General features: G+C 33.7%; 1 protein-coding gene across 3 annotated transcripts in view; it reads right to left on the bottom strand.

Annotated features, from left to right (window-relative positions):
• Positions 1–11,334, bottom strand: part of LOC143223212 (latrophilin Cirl-like) — a 106,361-nt gene extending 95,027 nt beyond the window's left edge. For all 3 annotated transcript variants that reach the window (XM_076450833.1, XM_076450829.1, XM_076450830.1), the window contains exon 1: positions 11,197–11,334. In XM_076450833.1, coding sequence (XP_076306948.1) covers positions 11,197–11,199 — 3 coding nt within the window. In that variant the 5' untranslated portion in view covers positions 11,200–11,334. The remainder of the gene's footprint in view (positions 1–11,196) is intronic.
• Between the last annotated feature and the right edge of the window lie 796 nt (positions 11,335–12,130).

Below are 12,130 nucleotides of genomic sequence, written 5' to 3'. Positions count from 1 at the left end.
TCATCTTTTCTCGAGCAAATGACAGATGTTTCTTATCCTCATGATTTTACCGCTTGTTTTGTTCCTTTTCACTGAAACTATATCTGATATGTAACCTTTCCTGCTCCTCTGTCTACCTCTTCCATCTCGACGTGTCTGTCGGGTAAAATATATGGTATGCGTAATAATAGCACTTGAAGAGGAGAAATGACAAATGAGGATGTAAGGCACAAGAAAAATTATTAGGAATCCCATATTGTAGTGGGTTTGATAGCCACACCTCATCAAAGACGCAGACAGAATGTACAGTTGCTGTCTGTAGATAAGAATGAAATATTTATATCACTTTATTTTGTCTATAACAATAGCCAGAATGAAGAAACTGTGAAACAAATACAGCAGTTGTTAGAGTGATAAAGTAATCCAAAATACGTATACATAAGCACTGATGGTAGGTGTTAGAATACCTTAAACACTTTTACAGTTTTTATAGCACTGAAATAACAAAGCAAATTTGCGCCAGTAAAATATGTCTCTTTCTTCCCGTTTAGAAGCTTTTATATGTATATATATATATACAGAACTACAAGATACATTATCACAAAGTCTAGAACACACTGTATAACCCAGCATGTCTAATTATGTATACAAGAACATGGTAACTGAGAGAACAGTGAAGCAGTCCAGTAAGCCTTTACAGTTACATATACACGTTTTATTGTTAATGATGTGCACTTTCACGCAAAGCTACTCCAGGGCAATCTGCGCTAACCGTCCCTAATCTTAAACAGATTACAGGAAATACAACTAACTATTGAACATTACTCAACATGTGGGCTACGCTAATTGAATAGCGGAATTTGACCGTCATTTTTATAACGCACCCACAGCTCTAAAATGTGAAACGCGATTTATTTTTGGCTATAATAAAGCGTGAAACACGGATTAACAGTCCGTCATATTACTTAGTAGTTGAACAGGATAATAGGCAGCACCGTTAATACCCCAAATTAATATTAATTCAGTTGATTTAGAAACCTACACTAGAATATATATATTATGAACTTAGAGACAGTACATATATATATAAACACATGAACGAAATCAGAAGTTTTTCTAATTTATCATTTTCTGATAAAATTTTATGCTTTTTATTTAAATAATGTTTTATATTATATTGGTGTATTAATCAAATTATCTTAAACGCGTTTATATTAATGACTTACTGATCTTTAGTTACTTGAAACGGATCACATGGAAGATTCAGAGTGAACAACATTGTTGTTTTAGAGAAACAAAACCCTCTGAGCATGGAAGCAAGATAAACTTTTTTTTTCTGCTATAACGTATCGATGGAAAGGAGACACTACTGATCAGAAGAAACTCCCTGTTTCTCTATGATAGATTTAAACAGAAAAGAAACAAAAAACAAACAAGCATCGAACACAAGCTGTGAACCATCATATAGTGAATGTTAGCGCTCCTGGTTTATTAGTTCTTGCGGAAAAAGAAGCACAAAGTATACAACATAAGAGAATTCTGTTTCGCCTACCACACACTACACATGTCCAGGAATTTGATTAGAAATTGACGGCGAGAAAACATAAACATCTTATCGGTGGGTACATTCCCAAGGGGAAAAAGTAACTATTTAACTACGTACAATTATTAGGAAAGCATGGTAACAGAATAATGTTTCGTGACTTGAACAATAACATTCAGTTCGGTAGACATATTCCATTAATTTATTTATGTGCAGTCTTTGAGATTTTTCATTTTTTTTTATGGTACTCACTTATTGCGTTTTAACGAAATTTCACAGCATTTTTTATGGGACTAATTTATTACAATTAATCACATTTTAAATTTAGTAATGTTTAAAATTTATATGTAAATAGAAGTTTTTAACTTCTTTCATATATATATGTATATGTGTTGTTATATATATTGGGTGGTTTACAAGCTAAAATACGAAGAAAAGAAAAAGTTTGTTTGTTTATAATTAAGCACAAAGCTACGCAATGGGATATCTGTGCTCTGTCAACCACGGGTATCGAAACCCGAATTTTAGCATTGTAAGTTCGCAGACACAACACTGTGCCACTGAAGAGCGAAAAGAAAAAGAACTCAATGTATAGACGCCAAAATTTACTAACTATACTGTTTAATATCATTGTGTTTCCTATTTTTTTTTTTTTGAAATATTGAAGAAGAATGACTGGCTGGATTACTTGCACTTTGAAAACAAGAGTTGGGTTTCCGTTATGTAACTCACACTAACAATTGCTTCAGTCTTATCCCCAAGCAAAATTATTATAGTACAGCAATCGATATAGGCTACTCGGATGACATTTCCTTGTTTTAGTCGTCAAAGGCTACTGACTACCATTTATCGTTTCTGCTGTCCCGGTCTATTACAATATCATAAAACTATTAAAGCTTTTAATAGAAGGTTAGATTTATCTTTAAATAAAATAATTACTAGGTGACTATCTGTCACAAGATATTTTGTTCTTATATAATACAATGATGAAATAGCCCCGCATAGAAAAAAATATTAAACTTTATAAGAGACGTAGTATCAAAATCACATTTCATTACAAGATCTATTTAAAATTATATAATCTAAATTTCTCCCGCCAAAACAACAGGCCAACAAAAAGTAAGTAAGTGAAATGTTGTTTTCCATATATTTTTGGTTTTCTCACTAATTTAAACTAATTAATAAATTATTTAGATAAATCACATTCTATGTATTTCAAGAAACTACAAGTGTTTCGTTCTCAATTTGAATTCTACCACAACGTAATTTCCATTTAAAATAACTTATGTGATTGCAATCAAAAATAAAATTAAAATGATAGAAATATGATATAAAGGAAACTTTGAGAAATATGTTTATTTACTGACATTTAAAATTCAAATTATTACTTTCTTGAGAAAAATACTAAACTATCAAAGCTTGCCGTTAAAAAGATGTATCAAAATCCTAAAGAAATCAATCTGCAATTATCAATTTACTCTTTAAAAATGATATAATGACCAGAGTATTTAGGAATACTTTTCAGGGTGGTATTCCATTACAAAGAATTAATTGCAACTTATAAAAACCATTTGCAAACACTGATGCAGTGATGTCACTTTCTATAATTGGTTAATAAAAACGTTTAGGTAGTTCTATAGGGTAGATTTACGGCTGGAAAAGTTTATGACAGGCTTTCCGTTGATGAACACTCATATATTGAGATTGGTAAATTATAATTATTTAGAGTCAAAGGCACAAAAGTGTGAAGAACTAATCCTTCAGTGTTCGTTATTGGAATAGAAAACTTCACATATTAGGTGAACAACATGTATTAGTGTCATTCCGATTTTTAAAAGTTTGCGTGTCTTAGTAACTTACCCTTCTTCTAGTTTATCAGTCTAAAATTTGAGTAGGCTATGCTCGTGTGACCCTTGTGAAGCTTTATACAAAAATTCTTAACAAAAAAAAAAAGTACAGCGTAAGATTTAGGGTAGAAATGGGCTTCTATGTCTAACTCTAAGCCAAGCCGGTGTAGCACTCTCATTACAAAATGAATTGTAAGAGTACAAACAAAGAAGAATCTTCTGGTAAAAACAAAGGCCATCGCAATGAAGTTTGGCATATATTCTTGTGCCGTGAATAAGATGATAAACAAGGATTTCAAGTCTAATCAAGTCTCACAAATCAGTCGTTCACATTCTTCTAGTCACGCCTTGAAAGCAACGTCTATTTTCAAGAAAGAGATGGTGGAAGAAATTGGAATCACAAAATCAAATTTGGCCATATACTTGTCAAGTCTCTCATTTAAATTCTAATAGAGCTATCCATTCGTGATTCGTGATGTTCTGTACTTTATTTTAATTAAAATGCTAATATCCATATCAGCCGTCTTGAGAATATAGAGCTAGCTAGCCACATGTGTCTTTTGTACATTTGTAGTGGGGGATTTGTTGAAATGTATTTACTCTAATCTCGATGATGCTGTATTTTACAGAAGCGTATTTCCAACAAAAACAATGATGTCAAACAAATAGTTCGTGTAATGGCCATTAGAGCCATTTTTATCGAAAAAATAAACATTTCAAGTACTAATGTTTCAGGTATCAAAATTGAAAAGATTAATTCTAAGAAATAGTAAACGTTGTCAGGTTTATAGACATATCAGTAAACATTTCCTCTGTTCAGCTTTAAATTTGAACGGTCAGCGAGTTACCAGTTTTCTGTTTATTCTATCAGTAGAACGAGATATGTATATTGTGTAAGGTCAGAGATAGACATCATTCATCCATGCATGTACAAATTTCACAATTCACCAGATCTACTGTGGGATTTAGAAAATAAAAACATAACCTGCTAACTTTCTTGTCCTCTTACTGATCCAAATTACAGGTCAACGAAATAGCTTGAGATCGAAAGGAAATTCACCATCAATAAACCAGAAGAGATGAAGCAATTTTTCAGCATGTTTACTTAAGTCTAAAGTATTGCCACAGCATTACAATTCCATTCATTACAAACGGACGAAATTCTAAGTAAGAACACAGTTTGATCTTTAAAACGAATATAAATTATAAACAGATTGGTCTGTTTGTTTGTTTTTGAATTTCGCGCAAAGCTACACGAAAGCTATCTGCGCTAGCCGTCCCTAATTTAGCAGTGTAAGACTAGAGGATGAGCAGCTAGTCATCACCACCCACCGCCAACTCTTGGGCTACTCTTTTACCAAAAAATAGTGGGATTGACCGTGAAATTATAACGTCCCCACGGCTGAAAGTGCGAGCATGTTTGGTGTTACTGGGAGTCAAATCCGCGACCCTTAGGTTACGAGTCAGTGCCTTAATCACCTGGCCATGCTGGGTAAGCAGATAGATACAAGTATAAAGATCGATTAAAATATTTGAGTTAGAATTCGCTTATTACACAGTAGTTTGGAATTAAAAGAGAAGTTAAAAAAACGATAATTTTTACTTCAGGAATAAGGAAATCAATCAGGCTCAAAACTCGTGTAGTGTGACTCATTACGTATACTTGTATATGAATAACGTTCGAGTCGTGAATGTGCAATTAAAAGCAAATTTTCCAGGAAAACTGTTCTGATTACGTATAAATTATCGTAAGCGTTAGGGTAATTTCATGACCAAATCATCACGCATTCTGTGCTCATTTTGCACCTAGTAGAAGTTAATCGGTGGCGAATAATGCAATTGTTTATTCACAAATATATTACAACACAAAATTATTTCAGGAAGCACGTAGTTTTCCGAAAACGAAGTTACGAGACATCAAAATCAATGTTTTTACGTACCAAATTAGGACCGTTTATCAGGAATAGCTCATGACACGATCACCAAAGCTTATATATACTGGGTGAACGCTTATTCATTACTTTTATAAAATGAAGTGAACATTAATATATAAGAAATGATTAAAAAGCATAAATATTTTATGTATGAAAATAGATGAACTGCTAACTTTTTCAACGAAAGAATGACGCAAATTATCACCCAAACTTTAATATATTTAACGATCATTAACCGTACAAGTGATGTAGAGAAACAGTTTTTAACAGCACCAACATTTGGATTACCCTTATCTGATGAATAATGGTATTAGACCGTCACGTGCTCGCGGTTCCAAAGTGAGAAGAGCGATTTTGAGTCGCGAATCACGAAATATCGGATTCATAGTTCAACACACTAACAACTGGGTCACGCCTGACCCGAAACCGGATAATATAATACGTGATATATATAAACATTAAAAGTTATTGGGCTATATTATTTACCACATTCATGTGAAAACTTCAAATATGTTATGAAAATTGCATATTATATATGTGTGGGAAACGTGCAATATTCAGAGTTATAAGACTGTTCTATGTCTATACTTAGTTATTAAGTTAGTAAATATACTTAAACGATAAAATGGCGTTTGTATAGGTAATATACACATTTAAGAGATGATTTAAATACATTGTTTCTGTAAAATAAATCAAGTTGTAAAATAAGATAAGAATATATATTTTTTAATTTCGCGCAAAGCTTCACGAGGGCTATCTGCACTAGCAGTCCCTAATTTAGCAGTGTAAGACAAGAGCTAGTCATCACCACCCACCGCCAACTTTTGGGATACTCTTTAACCAACAAATATTGAGATTTACCGTCACTTTATAACACCCCACGGCTGAAAGAGCGGCCATGTTTGGTGCGACGGGGATTCGAACCCGCAACCCTTAGATACGGAGTCGAACATCCTAACCAACTGGTCATGCCTGGCCAAGACAGGAAGGTGTAATGAAATGTATCTTATCTTTATTCTGTCGGAAATAATTCAAATGTTCATGTTATCTTCCTTATACATAAAATAATTAATTATTACTCACATCTTAACAACCAACATCATTGTTAGCTTATTTCGTAGTAAAAAGTCCTTCGTTTAACTTTCAAGCTAATAACTCAAATTTTATTACGGTATTTGAAAAGAAAATATCATTGTTGTTTGCATTTAAAACTACAATATCTATTCTTATCTGGTTTGAAACTAAGCCTTTTTTTAGGGATACGGCATTTAAATAGTTACATGTCAGGGTTTCTGATATATATAACTTAATGACGAAGATGTACTTATTTTGAAATTTACCACAAAGCTACACAATGGACTATGTGTACTCTGCCCACCACAGGTACCGAAACCAGGTTTCTAGCATTGTAAGTCAGCAGACATATCGTTGAGCCGCTGGGGGTATAATGACGAAGGACCGTATTTTTAGCAAATAAAGTTGCACATTTGTAATAACTTATCTGTCACTGCCCATTCAACCCATCTCTGAACTTATATGTATATAAAAGGTTCCTCAATGCTTTCATCTCCTACATTTAACTCAGTTTAATCATAAATATTCAAGTGCATTAATATAGAAACTCAAACGTCACTGAAGACCAATTCACTAACAGTTAAGCTTTTTACTGTCTTGTCTGCTTAACTAACTTATGAAGAAAAGTGCTTGTTTTATCAGTTTCCTTATTTGTAATAAATATTTACTAACTGACGTACCAGTTCAATACACGGGGAACGACACAGAGGACCAGATCCGAATGCCGACCCCTTGTGTCACTCCACCAATTACCCAAAGGGCACCTTCGAGGTTTTGATAAAGATTATTAGAATAACATGAGGAACATAATGTGGGTAGTGAGAGCAATATAGGGGTTCAGATTAAAACTCCACCTTACCTATGTCATTCCTTGGAATTTGGACTAAGAGTGCATGCCCTCTTTAGATTCAGATTAGTTAAAACTTAGATCGTGAAAAACAGATTCACACAAAGAGAAGGAGATGAACTCATAGGGAGGGATATGGGAGGGTTAGATTAGAAATCTCAACATTATCATGTTTTCACTTGACCTTATCAGTAAAAGCTGTCGTCGACGTGCCCCAAGCAACAGTATGAACAATAATCAAGACGGTTCAGTAATTGGAAAAGCAATACAAGTCACGTGTACACAAATTTCTATATGTTAGTGAATAATTAAATGATTATTGCTATTTTATACGAAGGTATACCGGTCAAGTCGCCAAATACAGCATCTAAGGATTTCTCTACGTTAGAAACAGGTAAATGGGTACTGAGGACCTGTAATTCACATACACTAAATCTATTATGGAAATTTTGTGTTGTTTTTCTTATAGCAAAGCCACATCGAGCTATCTGCTGAGCCTACCGAGGGGAATCAAACCCCTGATTTTAGCTTTGTAACTCTGTAGACTTACCGCTGTACTAGCTGAGGGCTATTATGGAAAGCAAGCAAGAAGGGGCGATATGCTTCAGACACGACAATTTTATGACCAGCCTATTCAGCAGAGCTATTGTCAGTACGTACGGCTTTCAGATAGAGCATGTTCGTTCGTGATGGCGTGGACTGTAAGAACATAGTGATAGTCCAAAGTTGTCCTAATACAGTAGTACTTATAACAGGCGGATACCTAATACACATAATACAAACTACTTACTCATACAGACATTTAACAACCAAATAATCAATCTTCAAAAGTATTTGAAAGGAATTCCTAGGCTATGAATAAACCATACATACAACGTTAGAAATCACAGCACCACATGAGAAAGCCAGCGGAAGAGATAAAAAAAATCATTAAAACAGACCTACCTTGGTTACAAGCACACAAACTAGAACAATAGCACAGAGGCCACGTGCCATTGCTAGTGCGAAGTAGTTATGTAACTTAATCAACGAATTCATCAACCCTTAGTATTCTCACACCACCCAAATAACATTCCATTCCATACTTTAGAGTGAGTACAATCACACGTACAGTACATGTGCACATTCACAGTGTGTAAACACACCATACGTGAAGAAAATTCATATACACATACATGGCTATTTGCATGCACTATAATATTACAATGTACTACCACATTGATTATATACATACACAGATATAGAAACACATGAATTACATATGCATAAAATCATATCGCATTTCTGAAAAAAAATGCACAAAGGGAAAAATATTTAAAAAAAAATTGAAAGTATAGGTATAGATGTATCAAAAGTGAGGAAACAAGGTAGGAATGGACATGGTGTAACAAAGCTTCACAATTGGGCGTGTCCAACATCTAATCCATGCCTACTTCTTCTTTCTGCGTTCATGATATTATGCAACTTAAGTACACATACATAACTTTCTATACAGAGTGACGAATCCATGACGTCAATACACAGAGACTTCTTAGGAGTGTTATTTTTACACTTTAATCCACCTATATAGATAATGTCTTCGCATCCAGTTAAAAGTTGTAAGGGAAAAAAATAACGAACATAAAAGTATAGGTTTTCAGGAATAGCTGATTTTCTTGGTGCCGTATAAACAGACTTTACAGTACGTGTTTTGCCTCTAATAATTCAACGTGTGTGTGTTTTCATTTAGCAAAGCCACTTAGAACTATCTGCTGAGTCCACCGAGGGGAATCGAACCCCTGATTTTAGCGTTGTAAATCCGTAGACTTACGGCTGTACTAGCGGGGTATAATAATTCAATTCACCCGAGTATGATATGGGTTTTCAGGAATAGCTGATTTTCTTGGTGTCGTATAAACATACTTTACATTACGTGTTTCGCCTCTAATAATTCAATTCACGAAAACCTCTAGTTATTGTATGACGATCATAACTAAGTTTGGTAGGTTTCGTCTACCTGAATTATTGTGTATAGGATAGAAAAAAATAAACGAAGTAGGCACGGACAGGATCCCTTGTAAAGATTTAGACAGGAATTGTTATTACACCATGACCATCCTTACCTTGTTTCCTTCCTTTTTGGTGCACCTATTTCAATTTTTTAAACATTTTTTTTTCAGTTTTCCCTATGCTGTATATAGCTCCAGCTTGTATAGACTTTGGTAAATAAAGAATAGCGAGTTTATACTGTATTGAAATTATTTCTAAAAGCAGGTTCATTGTGATTCATATGTATTATAGTCTAGTGGATTATGTCCTTAATACCCACCTTTTTAACTGACCGAATTGTAATTATTCTTAAATCCATGAGTAACATCAAACATAACAATTATTGTTATAGAGTGTAGTAGAAAAAAATTGCAGAAAAGAAGCTTTGCACTTCCTTTATGTTATCTATCATAGAACAGAAATTGTATGGGACGACTGAACCTCAAATAAAATTGCTAGTATTTTTATAATTTTTTCTACTTGGAATAATATATTTTACAATTTATTTTATGTACAAAGTTTCAAAAAATGATAACCGCTATGTTTTATCGCCCTCATTTCATAGTCACATTTAAATAGCGAATCGAACACCGCAGTGCTCTCTCTGATAACAACCACATGTGTTGTTATTATATAGTAAAGAGCTCATGTTTTTCGCCTTAAATTTTCAGTATCACATGTTACTATGGTTGAGATATATCGAAATGGAACTTCGGTATAATATCTGATCACTTTGCCACAAAACATGAAGTGCAATGTTCACTTAAAACTTTATGACAGCGACCTTATAAGAGAGAACGGGAATGGAATAACTCAGAAAATTTCGCTGAAATCAATATTACTGAGTACACTATATATTACATTACTGTCTAAAGAATAGTGAGTTGAGCCAGGTTTTTTCCAGTTTTATCTGTGTTGAAATGTAACAAATTATGAGCACACAGCGTATTTTAAGTTAGTTGCTGATGGATCTTTCATCAAAACCAAATTTAAAATTCAATATTTGTTACAGTTTGAAACATCTTGAAATAGAAACAAAGTATACAAAGTTTAACTAGAGTGCAACGTATGGTTTCAAAGTAACACGTGATTTCTAGAAGATATTGAAGTTTAATACATTGTGACTCATTTTTTACACTAAAAATAGAAGTTTGAAAATATATACGAATTTAACCTATTTCTGCTAAAACTAAGCTATGAAAAAATGTATTCAATTTTGTTAAGCAAATTTGGAGAATTTCTAGAATAAAAAACAAATTAAATAAAGAAGACAATGCTGTTTGTTTTTCGCGCAAAGCTACTCGAGGGCTATCTGCGCTAGCCGTCCCTAATTTAGCAGTGTAAGACTAGAGTGAAGGCAGCTAGTCATCACTACCCACTACCAACTCTTGGGCTACTCTTTTACCAACGAATAGTGGGACTGATCGTAACATTATAACGTCCTTATGGCTGAAAGAGCGAGTATATTTGGTGTGACGGGGATTCGAACCCGCGACCCTCAGATTAGAAGTCGAACGCCTTAATACAGTTGGCCATGCTGGGCCTTTTTATTAAGAACATTTGGAGACATTATAGACTGGAAAGTAAATTTAGTAAACAGGATAATGTGATATGCTTATTAAAACATTTGGAGATATAATAGACTGGAAAGTAAATTTAGTAAACACGATAATGTGATATGCTTATTAAAACATTTGGAGACATTCTAGACTGGAAAGTAAATTTCCTCAACAAGACACCGTGACGTTTGAATATTCCTTTAAAAACTTCAGAATAATTACACTGTCAGAAGGTAGAGAAATAGAGAAACGTACAACAGTCACATTTGGAATAAGTACTCAAGCATTTTGTACTTAGTAATATTAATATTTAAATTATAACGAGCATATAAGCCTAACAAGAAATTTATAAAAAAATAAAGAACAAAACTGTAATGTAACTTACCATGAAAGAAAACGAGAGATGAAATGCCTTCTTTTTTCTAAAATAAAACACGTTTATGGTTAATTTCTCGCCCTTAAAATCACACGTTCTAAAGTACAGATATATTTATATGATCATTTAAATGTGCCTCGTATGTACACAACTTTGAAGAAATTAATAAACACTCCATATAGAAGTGTTTCAAAACGGGTAAACATGCGACTGCGTATGGGTCGCCTACAGGGTACTTAGAAGTTCGTCTAATCTGCCTTCTGATAAGTATATAAGTTGTACACAAAAAATACACGCACAAAACATTAGAAAACCACGTAATTTTAGTGAAACGCTTAAGAAAAATCACTAAAATGTGAAAAACGCCACTTTCACATTTTAGTTTCGCATAGATGAGCTCTCTCGCCACCACCGCCGTGCTTCTCTCTTCGTCAACGTCACTTCCCGTACACGTAGAATCTGCTGATGCCGAAATATACAAGGAGTCAGTCTTTTTCACATTCTCGGTGGGCGAATAAGCAGGCAGCCGGGCGTGTAAATTCGCGAAAGAAGCTTCGCTTACAGTGAAGGCAAGAAGAGTAAATTTATGGATAATGTATACTGATAGTTACACCCTCGTGCTTAAAAAGCAGCTCGCAAACATATAATACAGGAAAAAGAAAACGTTCTATTTTGCGTATGGAAAGATCTTTTGACGTATGAAAAGATAGTTAATAACCAGATTACGAGATAGAAAGATAGGCAGAGGCTAACCAATCTATATTTTATACAAGAACTTTCATGTAACTGTATGAGTTTATTAATATCACAAATAGCTGGTATAGACATGAGTATTTATATATATATATGAATGTCTGTGTTTCTGTATGCATAATAATAAAACTAATAAAAGTAATTAACTTACAGTAGCCCATACAAGTGACATTAGTTTCAATATATAAGT

Source organism: Tachypleus tridentatus, chromosome 8 (genome assembly GCF_004210375.1).
Source record: "Tachypleus tridentatus isolate NWPU-2018 chromosome 8, ASM421037v1, whole genome shotgun sequence".
Taxonomy (NCBI): Eukaryota; Metazoa; Arthropoda; class Merostomata; order Xiphosura; family Limulidae; genus Tachypleus; species Tachypleus tridentatus.
Note: the sequence above shows the minus strand (reverse complement) of the source record. Positions and strands in the feature narration are given on the sequence as shown.